The sequence below is a fragment of the Drosophila rhopaloa genome, unplaced genomic scaffold (assembly GCF_018152115.1).
Source record: "Drosophila rhopaloa isolate 14029-0021.01 unplaced genomic scaffold, ASM1815211v1 contig_2, whole genome shotgun sequence".
Taxonomy (NCBI): Eukaryota; Metazoa; Arthropoda; class Insecta; order Diptera; family Drosophilidae; genus Drosophila; species Drosophila rhopaloa.
The window spans coordinates 18,615,663-18,634,696 of NW_025335083.1; the positions used below are offsets into that span (position 1 = coordinate 18,615,663).

Here is a 19,034-nt window from a genome sequence, read left to right on the forward strand (position 1 = left end):
GCAGGGTCAACATGTCATACTAATTTTATGGCCTGCCTCTCCGTCTCATCCCGAAAAAGCCAGCCAAGAGTCTGTCTCGTCTCGTTTCGTTTGGTCGTCCGGTCTGTGAACTGTGAATGGCCTTTTGTGTATATAGGAGCAGGACATGGGTATTGCCAGGGAAAGTTCAGTGTCCACTGGAGTCTGGATTTTGGGATTGGGCAGAGGAAAAGGGCAAATGAGAACGAGGGTGCCCTGAGCTACGCATTTTTGTGGTGTTATAGTTGTTGAGTCGAGCTCTACTTGTCTTTTCTATACGAGTCCTGCCGCAGCAACTTCCAAGTGAATGAACACTCAAACGGACACACGACAATGATCGGCCACAAACTATGCTATAGTTTTCTCGGTTGCCCACCATTTTTTGGTTGAACACAAATGGGGTTAACATACCAAAGCAGTTGAAAATCGATGCCAACTTAAAAAGTTCTTTCGCATATGCTTTCAGCATACATTTTTTTTTTTTTTTTTTGGCAACTTTAGCTCTCGAACTTTCTGGCACTAGTTTCAATAAGCTACAAAATTCATTGATAGGGCATTGAGTTCCTTATTTCCTTGGCAAGGGCTGCACATGATTATTTGTCGATAATCATATGTGTTCCAATGATTTTAAGACTGCTTAATAATACAATTATAGTCATTCATAAAAAGGAAGAAATAAAAGAAAATGTGTATCTGATTCATACTTTTCAGTGAAAAAAAATAATTGAATGTTGTTCTTATCTAACTTTTCTTCACGACCAATCTTTCTGAATCCTTTCGATCGATAATTCAATTATCCGCCAAGAGGGGCTTTTCATTGTAGGACATCAATCAGAACTCCTCTATTAAATCACTCTGCGGCATGATGGTACAGAACAGAAAGTGAACAGAAGAAAGGAATTCAAATTGCCTGGCCGGCGAACAAGAAAAGCTCTGCACCTGACACTCACCTCGAAACGAATCTAGCTATTGGAAATAGGCCTAACTGTTGACCTTATAGCTTTTCCGTTTTTGCTGGACCGCTTCTCTGTGTACTTCCCTGGACTTTCTTGTTTTTGCAATTTTTTATCTTCAACAAGATTTATGCGGCTTTGTGTCATAATTCTAACGCTCTTTTCGTTTTGTTTTCCTTTTTTTTTTGTCTCTCTATGGTGCAAACTTATGTCGGAGTCAGGCGACAGGGAAAAATATGAAACACAAAAAGAAAGGCTGCGAGTGCAAACTAAAGTTTTCCGAGTTTTGTGCCATCTTTGTGGCTGATTCATTTATTATTGTCCTTTCAACTCTATATATTTTATCACACATGATCAATTTGTGGTAATCAAAAACGACTGAAAAGTATTACAAGAGTATTCACAATTAGGCTTTTTTTTTATGCTGCTCCTAATGCGATTTAATGTCTTACCTTTGCTTAGAGAAGTGAAGGAATGCCAATATTGTGGTCCAAGTGCCACACACGCACATTTATTGGGTTCTTTGCTAAATCCAGTCTTGAGGTTCCCTGCCTTTTTTTCGTTATTATCTGCGTTCCAGGGATTGTGAGTTATAAAAAAGTCGTTAATACAACAGTTTCTTTGTAGGTGATTTGTGCAAAATGAATAAAAAGATTACCTCCTCAATATACATTTAATTAAATGTGTAGTTGAGCCTTTGGGTAAATACCGAAATTAAATATAAAATACTATATGTATATGTATAATTTAATTAATACACAATATTCCTAAGTGGAATGACCAACTCGGTGCCTGTTGGTCTAGATTAAAAGTGAATAAAGTAGAACTATAAAAAAAATTACGCCTATTCTTGCGAATGCTGTCATTAATATATTTTAGTATTTCCTGCTAATTTTGACATCATTCAGTCTCCATATTTTGCGTTAGTCACAAAGTCATTGGCGAAAATATTCCAGCAGCTCAATTTGCCGGCGGAAAAATGTCGTTTTCTTATGGCTCACCCTCTACCCGGGCAATTACAACCAGTCCAACCCACATTTGACACCCAGCTGAGGAGCTCGAAGCGAAAATTTCATCAAAATCTGTCACGTACGTGTGGCCACCAGAATCCAAAATCCAGCACACACCCATCCACTTAACCCCATGATGATGACGATGTCGTGCTGGCTGCTGTGTGTTGTTCTTGGCCTTCCCAGCTTTGTTGTGCACATTAATTTTGACGAAAACAATTTCATTTAACGGCATTTCCGGCAGAGCAGCAGCAAGCATCAGTACATATCGCATCGCTAGACAGCGACACACAACTACGACATTTTAACCGAAAACCAACCCGAAACCCAAACCCAAACACACAAGTTGGCAGACAACACAAGATGAGTTAACCAGGCGCATAACTGTATAAGTATGTGGAGGACTGCGACAGCAACAAAAGGCCCGTTTGGCACGAGCATCTGGGCCTGGTCAATGCATTTCCCGGGTCCACTTGATTGTATTGTCATTGTCAGGGGCTTTTGAGTAGTTGACCGTTCTTGCGGATTCTTAATAGGGGTATATCTGTGACTCTGCTTAAAAAACAAAGCTTGAATATGTTTAAAAAATTAGGAATTAAATGAAAATGTCATTCCGAATCAGTATAAAATGAAAACACCTTAACACTGGAGTGCCCTAGAAAAAAAAGAAATTTAGAAGAAAATATATGAATGGTAAGCACACTGAAAAGAGTTTAGGAATCAAATTGAATTTTTAATAATACTCAATCTGGTTTTTAGGATGAATAATTAATGTGCGCTGAAACAATTTCTTATTATTGTTGAGTCATTTTGCTTTTATTTGTTTACAAATAAAATAATACGAATTTTAAGAGCAACTGAAATAAAAATTAATAAAAACAAAGTACAAATTGAATATAAGAAAATGCTTAGGATAAGAAATAAAAAAATTATTTTTTTTCTATTTAAACACTTGGGTATCATCGGCTTCGTTATGACGGAATAATTTCAGCATTCCTTGTGCTTATATATTTGCCATATTTGAAATTCCCATTATATTCCCGACTGCTCCACTCGCAAGTGTTGTAAGGGGAAGTTGTGTCTAACACGCACGTACGGCCAATGGCATGACCCTGCGCCCCCCGCCCTTTACCACCCCTTACCACCCAATTCCGCTCATCCCTCCGCTATCCCCTTTCATCCGACTTGACAAGATGCTTTGCTCAATATGCCAGTCAGTCACTTGGCCGGGAAAACATGGCCAAAAGGAAAAGGGGTAGGGGAAAACCGGAGTAGACATTTGGCGAAATGATTTTCATATTTTGCGTGCGAGGAGAGCTTGCTTGGTTATGCCTTCACATACTAATGCGATGTAAGCTCACACTCATAGGAGGAAATTTCATTTGAAACCAGTGCGCTTTTGCCCCTTCCACAAAATTCAAATTAATGAGGCGTGTCTCACTTATGTTTCGTTGCCTGTGTCAATATACTCGCAATAATATTATCGTTATTGTTATTTATTGTTGCTGCATATTTACCCAATGGCCACGCCCCGCATTTATGGCTTTTGCTAGGTGGCTATCGTAAGCCGCTTAAATAATTAGTTAATTGATTTCACTGGCTCTCTTGAAATATGTGCAATTATTTTTCGCTTTTCAGTGGTTTTTTTTCTGCAAATCATCATATGTGTAAAACGCTTTGGTCATTATTTTGATTAATTTTAGTTTTCGGTAATGCTATTTGATTGGTTTTTTTGCCGGATAATTAGGAGGCGCAAAAAGGTAGAGGATTAGTTATGAAATTATTAAACATTTATGCGAAAAACATTTTAAAAAATTGCCATGTTTTAAAAGACAAAATGAACAACTGAAAATATTTTGTATATATCGCCAAGAAGAATTTGTGATGGTTATGCATTCCTCGAAGCTTAAGTCTGACTGATTTATCATTTGCACCCAAAATGCACTTCAACACCTCCGCATGCCAATAAAATCGGTAAATCTGCTTCGTTGACTTCTTGCCCATTTACGCTTAATTCCTTTATTTATTTAGCTACGTTTTGACACTTAATTCCTCAGTCACATCATCTCCAGTCACTTCGAGTGCTGCTGCTCCAACCTCATCTCCATTATCATCATCTTCGACTTTTGTCTCGCTTTTCGCCATGGCAACCGCAAACAGTTTAACGCGACCACAGCGTCCACGGTTGTAATCAACTGCCACTCGTCCTGCGGCAGTCCACAGTGGGACAAAGACTAAAAGTACTCAGTAGATCTTTGTTGTTTATAGTGTATTTGTGGAAATTTAAAATAAACTAAAAGTTTTAGTTTCGCAACAAGAACTGTCTAAAAATTACCATATGCTTTTCTAGTGAGTGAAATCGTTACATTTAAATTTATATATTTATCGCAGTATTCCTGAAAAATAATTTTGACTAAAAAAGAAAATTAAATAGTTAAAATACATAGTTAAATTTAAGGTTGTTTTCTGTTTGTTGGATTTTTATAAACATATAACCTGTGACTAAGGAATATCCACTGTTGTTCTTACATTTTGTTTACGTTAGCGCTGTGTTCGCATTAAAAGCTACGCGGTTTTTTATTTATGGCCATCAATATTTTATGACGCGCAACGCGCATGAAAAACGGAGGGAAACTGGGAAGAAAGGAGCGAGTGAAGTAAGTGGTTGAACAGACGTAAGCATGCTGTCCTAGGAAACCAAGTTAGGTTTCTACCCTTCGGCTCCCGGAATCCCCTCAGCTAGCACTTAAAGCATAAACGCAATTAAGAAAAAATAAGTGAAGAAGCCAAGCCGAAGGACGAAGGAAAATAGGGAATGATGATGGAGAGAATCTCTTTGCAAATTAGTTTAATTATAAGGAAATGCCAACAAAAAGGCGGGAAAAGCGAAAAGCATCTGTAGGTATTTCATTAGCTATGCGAATAAACTTTGCTTGGAGCTAGCCATGTGTGATGTGATGCTGATAGCAGCATCAACTGCTAATCCCAGTCCATTTAATTAATATTTATGGGTTACAAATCCAGATAATTAAAGCAACAAAAAACTTCACTGCTTTACTGAGAAGCCATTATCTCAGTTTCCAAATAAATAAAATTAAAACAATACGCAAAGCGAATACATTTCCGATAGATTAGCTTATGCCCACTAAAAAATCAATAAGATTTATTAGTTTATTATAATTTATTTTCGTCTCCATTAAAATTTGGTTTGTTTTTTGTGTCCTTTTATCATTTCTAGTTAAAAATATTGTCCAAAAACCAAGCCAAAGGAAGTACATTTTATGCAATGGAAAATGTTTAGCATAATTTATGCAGAAATATTAAAAATAACGACACAAAATAAATACGAAATTTTCATACAGATTGCAAGTGCTGCAACAGAAGAACAGGCAAAGCGTAGGATTGTAATAATCCAGACTGAATAGATGAAGGCAAGCGGAAATAACTGTTTGCTGGTATTACTCGGAAATTGTGGAGAGTGATTCTAGAGTTAAGTAGTCTGCGTTAAAGAGGGAAATAAATGATAAATAAACGAATACTAGTTTGAACACGTACTGCTTTGTAGGTATCACAACTAGCAGGCAGAAGTCAGTAACAAGTATTCCTGCTATATATGCATTATTTCATTTACCTTTTAGGGCAAACAAATTTTATCGGCCTACCCGTGGCATTTTTGGAGTTTTGCAACGCTTTGCAATTTTCGCTTAATTGTGTTTTGTTGTGTGTTCGCTCGCGAATAAAAGCTAACCCCTAATGTCAGGTCTAAAGTATAGAGTGAAACGTGTGGTGGCGATGGCTGGACCCCAAAAAAACCCACACTCGTTGGCATGGGGATTGCTGGCATCCCACATCCCACATCCACATCCTGTGTCGGTGGCGCCAAAGCGTCCGCATAAGTTTGTTTTTAATGTAACCTTGTTAACAGCAGTCTGCGTTGCACACCGCCCATCTATCCATTCGCCCTCCATTACCCCACCACCCGTTTTGTCAGCTCCACTGGCCAACAGGTCGATGTCGATGGACATTAGCTGGGTGCTAATAAAAGGATCTTGTTACCCCTGCGGTTCGCAGGGTTCAATAACATGACGGCAAGCAATTAAAATAATTTGCATTACGTATACGCACCGTTGTTGACCGAACGAAAATTTCATTCAAGCCGAATTTAACTCAATTTCTGGCTTGTTAATAACGAAAATGTGTGTTTGATTTTGGGAAAATTTACGTACACCAGATATATATATATATATACCTTTTATTTAGAGTGTAAACCAAATAAGAGCTTGTTAAAGTTGCTTAAAATGGGTTGCGAAAAACGCAATAAATATAGTGAATAACAATACAACCGATCGATATTTGTTTTCTCATCTTTAGGCCAGAAATATAAATAGCAACCCTCGTATATACATAGTTCTACCGATAAAAGAAGAACTGGTATCTATATCTGTCTGTGTTGTCGGGTCTAGTCTTATCACTTCCCCCCCAGAGTCCCCAAACAAAACAGAAAGAAAATATAAAAATGGAAGGGAGCGCGCACATGTTGCAGAAAGCAGCGTAGAAAATACAATAAATTACGACAGATAAACAAGAGAACAGGGAGCACAGACAAAATAGAAACGCGAAAAAGTGGGGGCAGAAAAAGTTTGCTTTAACGCTTTGCTTCTCTCTGTATTTGCTTTGCCATTTTCCTTATTGTGGCTACGAGAATTATTATTATTGTCAGTTTTGTTTTATTATGATTTTGTAAATTTTTGTTATTGCCTAATAAATAATATGCACATAATTTTTGAGTCATCCGAAATATATCATAAATTAGTCAATTGTTTTGTTATGTTTATTTTTCATTAGTTTTTGTACATTTTTTACGAACTTTTTGAATTAATTGTGTTTTAAATTGTTTTGATATTTATCAAGGATTTAACGACAATTTTATGTAGTCTAGTTAGCAAATTTGTCATCTAAAAATAAAATCAAAAATATATTTAGTTTTTTATTACACCAGTAACATTGGTTTCTTTCTGGAAGTCACGTTTTCCGGGAAATTTAACAATAACAAAACAAAAATAGGAAACACTATTTAAGCCTATTTCTGGGTACAGTCGAGAACTAGATTCGTCTTTTGTCACGTTCTTGTTTCTACAAAAAAAAAATGGTATAAAAATGATTTAACAAAAATTATTTTTCAGTTTCATTGTTAACTTTTTTATTTCGCTCGGTGTTTTCTTTGCACACAATATTTACACAATGGAATACAGAAACTTGTTTGTAGCGATTGTTTTTCATCACGTTTTTGTGATTTTTCACCATTTAATTGAAATTAATTGATTAATGTTGAAAACGTTTTTATTGCCTTTGTTGCTGATGGTTTCAGTTGTTTCTGCTGTTCTGCCGTTTGGGGCTGCCATTTTCCAACTTGTTGAAAGTTTCCCCCGTCGGCTGTGTGTGGCCCCCCTTTTCCCGGCCAATAGTTTTCCCTTAACAAATTGCGCGATAATTTATTATGAGAGTGAAGACAACGGCGAGACCTCATCAGTTTTGTAATTATCTCAGTCTCGCCATCTCAGTCACTTCTTCTGCTACCATCTCTTTTTCGCACATACAAGATGAATTAGTTACGTTTACATTTTGGCAGCTGTACGCGATTTGCGGTCAAGTTGAGTTTACAATTTCAGTCGTTGGGGATGCAAAATAAATTTACCCCCGACTTGTATAATGAAAACAACATTAAATATGAATGGTATCACTTGTGGGATTAGACGAGTTTATGATTTATAAAGCAGACAAGGTAAACTGGCCACAAATATCGGCTTTCCTTACCTAATATTTTGATTTGTATTTTGGCCTGAAAATTGAGACGGAAATGCTAGTCAAAGCAACACTTGTGCATAACAGAATTCATAAAGTTAATTGATTTTCCGGTAAGTCGGTCAAAATTCAATGCAAATTCTATGCATTTTAGTTATTGGGATGGAGAATTGGCTTTGCTTTGCAGAAAAGCAAATACAGATTGTTTTATTTTTAACAGCAAATAGAGGCGAACCTTTTTTTTAACACCTTTTGGTTCCGCCCTTAACCGCTTAAAATACACTACAATCTTAACCACACGAAAACAGTTGAATAAAGTCCCATAAAATAATACAGAACCACAAATCGCTTATATCACTCAATAGAGCCTAAAAGCAGGCAAGGAAAAACAATTTAAAGTAACATCGACAACTTTAATGTCCCAAAGGGCAACAAAAGAGCAGTCCAAATAATGTTGTTAGAATGAGACAGGGAGAGCTTGAAAGGGGGGATATAGAAAGAGGCAGACATATAAAAAGAAGATGGACCGACGAAGGGGCTTCGCGCACATGTGTTGCCAAACGCAGCTACCAAGCAAAGATATCTGCTCGGGCATATAACATATAAAGAGGGGGTGGTTCTACGGTCGCGACGCACGAGTAAGTTGTCAAAAACAGCGGCAAGCGACAGCGGCAGACCCAAAGCGCCAAAAAATGTTACCCCAACTATCAAAGTGAAACTTTTGTGAAATAGGGATAGAGCGGGATAGAGCAAAGCGAAATGCTATAATGTAGATTATACACATACAAACTTGAAGTGGAAACGCCAGCGAAGAACTACCAACAGTCATGTACATACATATATGTGTTTGTTGGCCATGGTGGAGAGCAGTAGATAAAAGAATAAAACTCCCAACTAAACTTTAGATACATTTATTTCAAATGGAGTCACGGAAACCAGTCAGCAGAGTTCGCAACAGGAACTCATTTAGGCCTTAGAGGTACAATATCACTAAAGGTGCTCCTTTTTTATTTGTCCGATTAAAATACGAACTAGCTTAGATCATCATACCCAACATTATACCCAGTTGTATACACTTAAATATTAAATATATACATATCGTCTTTGGTAACCGGGCAGTAAGTAATGGATATCTCGTCGTTTTTTCTTATTTACATTTACATGTCGCTTTTAACTGATTTTGTATTGTTTATATAAAGTTGTTTGATAAATAACATAAATCTATATGCACAACAAAATTGTAGGATTGTTTAACTTGTATACAAAAATAGAAAAATCAGCAGGCCAGATGAGACTCCAGTGAAATTGGCCATTTTGGTTAGTTCAGTTTGATTAAACAGTGCTTGTCCAACTGTAGACCGGCAATCAACAGTGGCTATGGCGCCAACAACAAAAAGTGGAACGAACAATTGTTGCCAACCGCAAAACTTTTGTCGCTCGTCACTGGCTTTTGTTGGAAATAATGAAAAAAGAAGTAGATGGTTTTTGTTTCACTGACTGTTGTTTTTCCCCCGATGCTTTTGTAGTTCTTGCAACAATGCAATTTCAATTTAAACTGTTATTATTTTGTACATTTCACTTGAACAATTTCTCTGATTTGTTTTTGTTTTAGACGGCACAGCTGCTCGCTCGTTGGTTGAATGGGCGTTATTCTGACCCAATGGACGTGCTAGCTTATTGGGAATCGTCCTGTTCATGTACAGATATTTTCCCTTTGCTCTACAATTCATAGAACTTAAAGATATTACCAATACCAATACCAATGGTTTCTGAAATATTGTCCCTATTTTAATAATGTTAATATTATATATATAATTAATTTAAATATTTACAGGAAAGAAGTGTTTCCCATCGGTCCCTTTTTAAGAAATTTACCAAATATATATCCTTTTGATGGTATTTTTGTTTGCATCAGATCAGGAACACTTCAACACTCATTATTCTAGGTTTTCATAAACTTGCTTGTAAATCCCTTATTGCACCACTGATTTAATTATTACCTTCACTTAAAAGATACAGTTTTTCTGATGCCCACCACAAAAACAGTTTCCTGATCATTTTTATACCTTTTAATCCCAGTAGTCAAGAAAATTTGTACGAAGTCAATAAATAACTTTATTAATTATATTAAGCGGATTGAAATCTATTTATGAATTGCGCTACCGCCTAATAGATACTTAAATATATATAAAAGGAAATATTTTCTTGTAATTCAGGTTTCTCGGCACGATTGCTTTATACGCTTACACTATATCAGCGGGGCTTGAGAGACCTGGGGGAAGTGTAAAAATACCGGCGGTTAACCACAGGATGTTGCAGCCCACACTCACTTGCACACAACTCCTACTCCCTAGGCTATTGCCAGCACTTGTGGGCGTTGGATTCAAACCCCTTCGTTTAAAGTTACCTTCATATCTAAAGCCTGGCAATTTGAGACACTTGATTCAGTGGCCACGAGCAGTGCAATTTTGCTAACAGATCCACCGAGAAAGGGATAGATTTACAAGGAGAAGGATTAAGGCGAAAGAGGAAATTGTAGCAAATGTTATGCCATTTTATTAATGGAATTTTTATGTTGCTCATCCCTCTTTGTGGAATCTCAACCCTTTCTTTAAACACCGAAATTTGTTTACACAAAAAAGCAGCATTGCGCACAAAATGCAGTAATGATTTCATTCTCGACTCTGTAACCCACATCAATTTAAGTTAAATCCCTAAAACTATTATCATTTTAATCAAATCAAGACGTCGGACAACGAGCATAACAACAAAACCCGGCAACACCAAGCACAGTGCAACCATGCTCTAAGGAAAACGAAAACCGGTGGAAAGAATTAGGTGAAGACTAGAAGGGATATGCGGATAGAACTTGGGTTAAGGAAGAAGGTAGAAAACCTTTTCCATAAAGAGTGGTAAACATAAAATACTCTATTTTTAGCAAAAGCAAACAAATTAAGTACTAAAATTAAAGTGACAATTCCACGTTCATGCTTATAAATTCGCGGTGTTTTACCTACCTAAAGCTCCATTATCGACCACAAGAGCATTCTACTGTTTTTCTTCTATATTTAAAGCAGAACAATTGTTAGACTATAAATCTCTTTTCAAAAGCCTTTAATGTTATTTACTTTAATATAAATAAGAAAAATCATTGAAGGAGTTCAATGCGCAATTCTAACTTGGAAAAGTATTAACAACCAGGAGTCAAAGCAGGTAAAAAAGGAATACGCTAAAATGGAGCAACTAACACAAATGGCCAGGGCAGCCAGCCGGCAGAGGCCCACTGTGGATGCCGGAGTGGAGCAGCAAGATGGGAAAACTCTGACAGGACTTAACTAGGTGGAAGGGGAGCTCGAACTAGGACGACGACGTCTCGTTAAAAGCCAACGCCAGGTGGGAACAAAAAACGATAAAAGTAAGAGCTGAAACGCAATGCAGTTTTTTAGACCCTCGTCGTACGGTAGCATACTTTATGGCGGCGTCGCTGTTAATGAAGCAGGAAATATGCGTCAGCATCAATATGAAGCCAACCGAGCTGTTTGTATTTGAAAGCTAGCTGGAAGCCAAACGAACGTCGGACCGGACAAGTCAAGGTGTCCGGACAGCAGATAAACGCTGCATGTGCAGATAATAGTCTGTCCACTATGTACATACGTTTGTATATCCATGCAAATTAAACCAACTTGACAGTAAAGAAGCCAACCCACACGCTTTTCGAATGCGTGTGCATATGAAATTGATTGGAAACAGCAGGCAATCCAAAAAAGTAGGCAATTCGAATCAACTCAATCAAGGCTAATTGAAAGACAAATTGTCGTTCTATTTGCAAAAATAATATGCCCAATATAGAGAGTGCAGCCAATTGTTAACATAAGGTTAAAGCGTTCAATTAAACGACAATAATTTGGCTTTGAAAATTGGCTTTGAGTAATAAATTCAAAGTGGTGTTACAATTTTAAAACAAATTATTTGTGCACTTTACTTTATAAAACGCAGTAAAAGTAGGAGGACCCTTTAAAGCTATTTTCAATTTATAAAGAATTAACATTTCTAGTAAACAGATTGATTTTACACTTGACCAAAAGCTAAACTGCTCAAATTAATTAAATAAATTTCCAACCCAGAGACACAAACGATCTCTTTCGCCTCCGGCAGGTGGAAGACCTTAAAGATATAAATTAACCCACCTAAACCGAGTGGAGTCCAAAGTTGAATTCGAGTTTGAGGCGCTTTGCTGAAAGAAAGTTTAATGACTACCATAAAATTTGTTGACTTTGCTTGTACAGACATACGAAAGTACTGTGCTCGGTGCCATCCAAGGACTGTGTTGAGGAGCGGGAGGCAGGACGTGGGAAATGGGAAATGGGGTGGTGGCAGCAGGACACACGGTGAGGTAAAGCGACTGTGGCTATGGTCGTTAGTCTATGGCGCCCATTTGATAATAAATCCTGTCCAACACACACAACCCAGGTCACACTCCGAGGAGAGCAGACCTGGCTTTGTTTATGCACTGCCCAACAAAATGGGGATAATTCATCCCCCCGCCTCAACCAACTAGCTTCTTCCCCCTCTCTTGCTATCTGTTTCCTCTTAGCTGTATAGAATACCCTTGTCAAAGGTATTCTAATTTAGTTGGACATATTAAAAAGAAAAGTTGGCTTAGCTAAGCACTTAGCACTTAGATTGGCACACAAAGTTTATTTCTTAAAATTTATTGACCTTCAGAAATAAATCAAACTAACCGTGAATTCTTTTGAATGAACTTATCTTCTAAGAAAAGTCGAGCGGGATTTTTGTTGACTAATGAAATAATCTGAAATAGATTTAATGAAGTCTACTTATTTTATTCAGTAGTTTTTCAATTCGGAGCTATGATTTAAAAATTTAAAATTTTTGAGGATATCCAATAATATATCCATAGACATATATCCTTGTTCATGGGTATTCCATGCTTCGGTCAACCGAAATGGACTTCCTAGATTCCTTTTCTTTTTATTTTCACCTCTCCAGTTGGCGGCTTAGCGGCGGCATCGCTGCTTGTAGTTTCCATAGGGGAGTTAAGTAGACTTTTGTGTTATAAATTAGGCGTGCCAATGTGTGCAGTGACTGCCTTTTGCTTTCCTTGCTGTTAGCCCACTCTATTCCACAGCTCTTTTCTGTCCCAGCGTCATCATCTTGTGCTCTTGGCTCTGTATTGCAGCCACCTCCCTCGGCTGGTAGTTAGTCTAAATATGCATATGAATATGAAATTAGTCGCATGTGTTCGTTCGTTTCTGCCTTGGTCTTCATCCTGCCTTCGTCCTGCGCCTGCCCTGCCGTTGCCCCTTGAATTGAATTGAATTTTCTATGCCAAGAGCCTTGTGTCTTGTGTTCCATTGCCTGTGTCGGGAAGCTCTGGGTTTTCTGGGCGCTCTCGGTAAAAAGGAATTCCATGCGTAATTTAATGTTTGTGCATGTTGTTAAATGATTCACGATGAGCAGGCTGCAGCAGCCATGAATGAAGTGAACCTGATTGCCATTAAGGATCATCAAAACGAAACCAAAAGAGATTCTATTCTTTTGGTCATCTTTTAAGAAAAGGAAAAAAATCCTACTTTTCTGGTTGAGTAATTAATTGGACGATCTGATAACTGGATATGAAAGTAACCAGAAACAAAAAAGGCCCTTTGACAAACAGCATTCCTCAGACTTGTTATTTCGTTTATCAAAAAATATTCCATTAAAACTTGTTACTTCAACATTTCTTAACATAGCACACACCATCTTACCAAACTTATAGAAAACACACAAACGAATTTTTTTTGAACACCCCCAAAACCGATTTAAATGTTAATAGAGCAACGAACCCACTGGAAAACGACGAACAAAACAAATAAGAATTTATAACGTCGCGAATGGTGCTGAACTTTGGCAAGGAAGAATAGAAGTGCCAAATGGGGTGTTGGGGACCACTCTCCTGAAACATTTTTGCATAAATTTCATAACATATGCCCCAACGCAGGCGTCATCGGCTGCCTCTGAGTGTGAACTTGCCTCTTTTGGAGCCTGCACTGGGAATGCATCGATGAAATAATAAGAATTCAGTTTAGGTTTTAATGTAAACAATTCTAAATAAACAATAAGTTCTTCTGGTTAGAGAATATTTTTTTCGATGCCTTATCTATAATCTTTAAAAATCAGTGTTGAATTTTTTTCAGTGTACCTAATACACAGCAGAGTTTATATGATTTCGTATTCTTTCCTTTTATTCTCGACAAAAAATTTAATATCCTTTTATGCTAAAAGTATTAAGCTTTAAGTATTAACATTTTAATCTCAAATTTATCTTAATATTTTATTGTTTTCTTAATATTAGCTTTATCCGTAACAATATTGTTTTGTGTTTTCACAACCAGTTAAAGGATCAGATTAGTTCCTTTTGCTATCTGTTTGAATGCTCTATGAAAATTATTTATAAATACGTCCACTAAAATTGCAATCCCTAGACCAAAGCAAAAGTCAAAACGCAAATATACCAAATGCCGAAACGCACAAACAATAATACAAACGCACACGCAGAGTAGAAAAGGACAAATTATAGTAGCTTTAGATTAAATGGACGCACATTAAAACAGCCACACAGGACGGGAAAGGTTTGGGTGGTTTTTTTGGGTGGTTCGTCGGATGAGTTCAGTGGTTTTGTCCTGGACAGTCAGCTATACATATACATATAAATTAAGCAATAGCCAGAAACCAAAAAGGCGGCCCAGCAGAGCCAACATCAGAAAGTTTGTCAAGCTTTTGCTCTGGCTGCGGGGACTCGACTTCCATTTATTTTCGGTGACGTACATAAACTATTTGCAAGCACTGTGGGGGTAGGAAAAGTTCTTCTGAAATAAAATAATTAAATGTTTGCCTCTCTGGTTCTCCCTCAGTTGAGATGTTAACAAAATTTATAAGACAAATAAATTGTAGCAGGCAAAAAACACAAAACTGAATGCCCAAAGCCAGCAGATTTGTGACTCTACTTCTTTCGCGTTCAGTCAGTCATTCTGTCTGTCCCCTTTTTCGACTGAGCGGTAGGAAAAAAAGGGTCAACTTGGTGCGTCTGTCGCTTATGACCAAAAAATTAATTTAACTGACACGTTTTTCATTCATAAATAAAAAGTACATTGTGTCAACAAAAAAAAAACATCTGAGCGCTTACATTAAGAAATGGATAAATGGTTTAAATAGAAATGTAAAGAAAGTATTGCTTGTTTTTTACATGTCTTGTTTTGGACAAATAAACGGAGAAGGTGATTAATAGCTGAAGGTTTATATTTAAAAAATATTAGTGTTTTCAACCATCAAATCTAGTAATTTTAGCTTATGATGATTGTAAGCACTACAAATCGGCGTGTGTGAGTCATTAATTCTTCGTAAATATAAAAGAAACCATTTCTTGTTTTTTTTCGGAAACAAAAAGTGTTTTCAAATTTTCACTTAAAAGTTAAAAGAAAACATCGACACCCACTCTAATTCAAGGCACTTTGGTAACCGAGTTTTCCGGACTTAATTCACCTAGCCTGTGCAGTTCAAGTTGCAAATTTTCCATAAGAATACGCCCAAAAGGACATCGTTGTCCTCTGCCAGTCTCGGGTTAAGTGTATCTAAGCGCTGCACTCCAAGCCAAGCCAAGCAGATGCCGCATTTCCTCGGTTCTCGGCTTCCAGTTCTTGTGGCAAGTTCTCTAAATGAGGACTGAGAACTGAGGACACAGGAGTGTGACGTGCGTCGGCCATAATCCTTGCAGCCATATGTGGGTGGGTTTGGGTAGTTCGGTTTCCGTTTGCATAATGAGAAGGCGAGTGACATTCACTGTTGCCTGATACAAGTACTTATGTGTGGGGCTTGGGTGAACCCAACCAGAATCATAACATAGAACAACTCAATCGGTTACTTTGGGCTGCTACTTTCAATTTTTTTTGTAGTTGGACAACACTGCGAATGAGTGTTTCAAAGTTTCCAGAAAAATTACTTATACGAGAAGTATGCAAAATACAAATTTGTTGAGGTCTACATTATATAATGTATGTGATAAAAAACAAGTTAACACAATATCGCTTATTCCACGGTTATTTTATAAATAAAAAATATATAAATTTATTGTAGTTGAACAAGACTGCGTATGCGTGATTTAAAGTTTCCAGAAAAAATACTTATACGAGAAAGATGCCAAATAGAATTTTGATTGGGGGTACATTTTCTAATGTATGTTTTTTGTGAAAAAATGATAACACAATATCCCTTACTTCTCGGTAATTTTCTAGTTAATTAAATTGCTCTTAAATTTATTGTATTTGGACAACACTGCGTATGAGTGTTTCAAAGTTTTTATTAATGTTACTTATACGAGCCGTATGCCAAATAGTATTTTTATGAAAAAAGTATATCACAATATCGCTTATTTCTCGGTTATTTTCTAATTAATTAAATTTCTCTGAGAAGTAGGCAACTAATTTTTTTATCTTTTCTCCGCTCTATTTTTCAGGTACTGCAACTTTATTTTTCCTACTCACACATACACACACACACTTTTAGCGACGTACTCAAGCAATAAAAGACTATATAAGATACGATCAAAATACCCAAAAAACAAATCAAATTCAGCATTTACGAGAAAAGTCTGCGTGTAGAAAAGGAAAAAAAAACAACAAAAAAACAGAAAAGCAACAACGTAGTGCTTGTCAAACTGCAGAATACCAAAATGTTGCAAGCGCAAAAACAAAAGCAAACCAAGAGAAGCAACAACAAGAGCAGAAACAGCACTAACAATTGCCATTGCAATTGCAACAGCAACAACAACAACAAAGCGACGTTTCAGCGTCGCAAAATTACAACGATAACATAAACGAGCAATCGAGCGAGATAGTTAAAGAGCGAGAGGAAAAGAAAGGAGAAGTTTTGTTTTGCAATTTCCCTTCCAATCCGCCGCCCTTCCCCTTTTCCCTTCCCTCTTCTTTGGCTGTGTGCGTGTGTCTGTCTGCCTGTCTGTATGTGCCCTCTCAGCTGAGGATAATTTAATTATTTTATTTGTACTAAGCGCGCGTTATGGCACAGCAGCAGCAACAACAACAGCAACATCACAGCAACAACAACAACAGCATTCTCCTTCTTCAGCACCAGCAGCCACAACAAGAAGAACAACTACAGCAATACAATAACAATTTGTATAGCCAAAATTATAAGTAAGTTTTAGAGTCACCGCACTCTAGCTCTGCCTGTGTCTGTCTTCGTCTCCGTCTCTGTCTATCTCTTCGTCGCTGTTCATACATTCATATATTTGTTGTGTTCTCAAGCATGTCTGCACCACTACCACTACTAGACTTTAAAACCAGACAAAATCAAATGCAAACATTTGCACAAATTTAAGAACCCCGCTTCCCCTTTTGAAGAACAAATAACGCTTTCATAGCCATCAAACTGTGCTTGCGTGAGTGCATGTCTAACCAAAGACACCCATCGTATGCTTGTCAAACTATTGGCACCTAACAACACCCATGTGCACAAGTGGGTTAAATATTGACCAAAAAACAAAACCGGGTAGGTGAGGCGTAACCGTAAAAAATGTGCCAGAAAGTTGCACAAAATATTAAAAAAAAATGTTTATTAATTCCTTTTTTCTCTAGAAAAAACATTGTTTTGTTTTTTAATTACAAATATTTCTTATCTTTTGTAAAGTGTTTTTTTTTTGTAAATCAAATGGTCGAAAACCTTAGTATAACTACAAGTCTTTTTCGCCACATTACCACTAATACGAACATGTACCATATTTGTTTACAAATACGGTTTGCATTAATACAAGAATTTTAAATAACCATAGTTCTTAGTAAGGGAAACTAACAATATTTTTGAAGTATAACCCATACTATGCTTTTTGCCCATTTAAACTGTGGATTACTTTAGTCCTCGCCGAAACTTAAGCACGCAATGCATGCCAAATGGCTTGTTCTCGACGAATGTTTTGAAAATGGCAACTGTTTGAACGCCTCATGTTTGTTGTTGTTGTTGTATTTCCTGTGATGTTTGTTTGCTGTCTAGTTTATGTTGTTACTGCAACCAATAACAAAAAAAAACAAGAAAGGAAAGCTAACTTCGGGCGGAGCCGAAGTTGATATACCCTTGCAGAATATTATGTACATTATAGTCTCCAAAATTATTCATATGATGCATTCTTAATACTCATAAAAAATCCCAACTTCCTAACTTTAAAAACACCAAAGTTATGGCATTTCCAATCGTTCAGTTAAATGACAGCTATAGGATATAGTCGGCCGATCCTTATGAAATTTGGTAGGTCGGATTGATTAACCAAATATAAAACCCATAGAAAATCCCAGCTTCCTAACTTTACAAACACCAAAGTTATGGTATTTCCAATCGTTCAGTTAAATGGCAGCTATAGGATATAGTCGGCCGATCCTTATGAAATTTGGTAGGTCGGATTGATTAACCAAATATAAAACCCATAGAAAATCCCAGCTTCGTAACTTTACAAACACCAAAGTTATGGCATTTCCGATCAATCAGTTATATGGCAGCTATAGGATATAGTCGGCCGATCCTTATGAAATTTGGTAGGTCGGATTGATCGGCCAAATATAACACGCATAGAAAATCACAAATTCCTAACTTTACATACACCAAAGTTATGGCATTTTCGATCAAGCAGTTATATAGGATATAGTCGGCCGATCCTTATGACATTTGGTAGGTCGGATTGATTGGCCAAATATAAAACCCATATAAAATCCCAGCTTCCTAACTCTACAAACACCAAAGTTATGGCATTTCCGATCAATCAGTTATATGGCAGCTATAGGATATAGTCGTCCGATCCTTATGAAATTTGGTAGGTCGGATTAATTGGTCATATATATAACCCATAGAAAATCCCAACTTCCTAACTTAACAAACACCAAAGTTATGGCATTTCCGATCAATCAGTTATATAGCAGCTATAGGATATAGTCGGCCGATCCTTATGAAATTTGGTACGTCGGATTGATTGGCCAAATATAATACCCATAGAGAGTCCCAACTTCCTAACTTAACAAACAGCAGAGTTATGGCATTTCCGATCAATCAGTTATATGGCAGCTATAGGATATAGTCGGCCGATCCCGGCCGTTCCGACTTATATACTGCGTGCAAAGGAAAGAAGGGTGTGTGCAAAGTTTCAATTCGATATCTTTAAAACTGAGAGACTAGTTCGCGTAGAAACAGACAG

The 19,034-nt window shown here is 37.1% G+C and overlaps 1 protein-coding gene across 3 annotated transcripts in view; it reads left to right on the top strand.

Moving 5' to 3' along the window:
- The window catches only part of LOC108050484 (AF4/FMR2 family member lilli), a 69,448-nt gene that overhangs the window by 42,543 nt on the left and 7,871 nt on the right, over window positions 1-19,034 (top strand). The window contains exon 1 of one of the 3 annotated variants that reach the window (XM_017132190.2): window positions 16,301-16,992. The exons of 1 other annotated variant lie outside the window; for it this stretch is intronic. In XM_017132190.2, coding sequence (XP_016987679.1) covers window positions 16,856-16,992 — 137 coding nt within the window. In that variant the 5' untranslated portion in view covers window positions 16,301-16,855. Of the gene's footprint in view, window positions 1-16,300; window positions 16,993-19,034 lie in introns of those variants that run through there. One more of the 3 variants, XM_017132192.2, reaches the window with a different exon arrangement.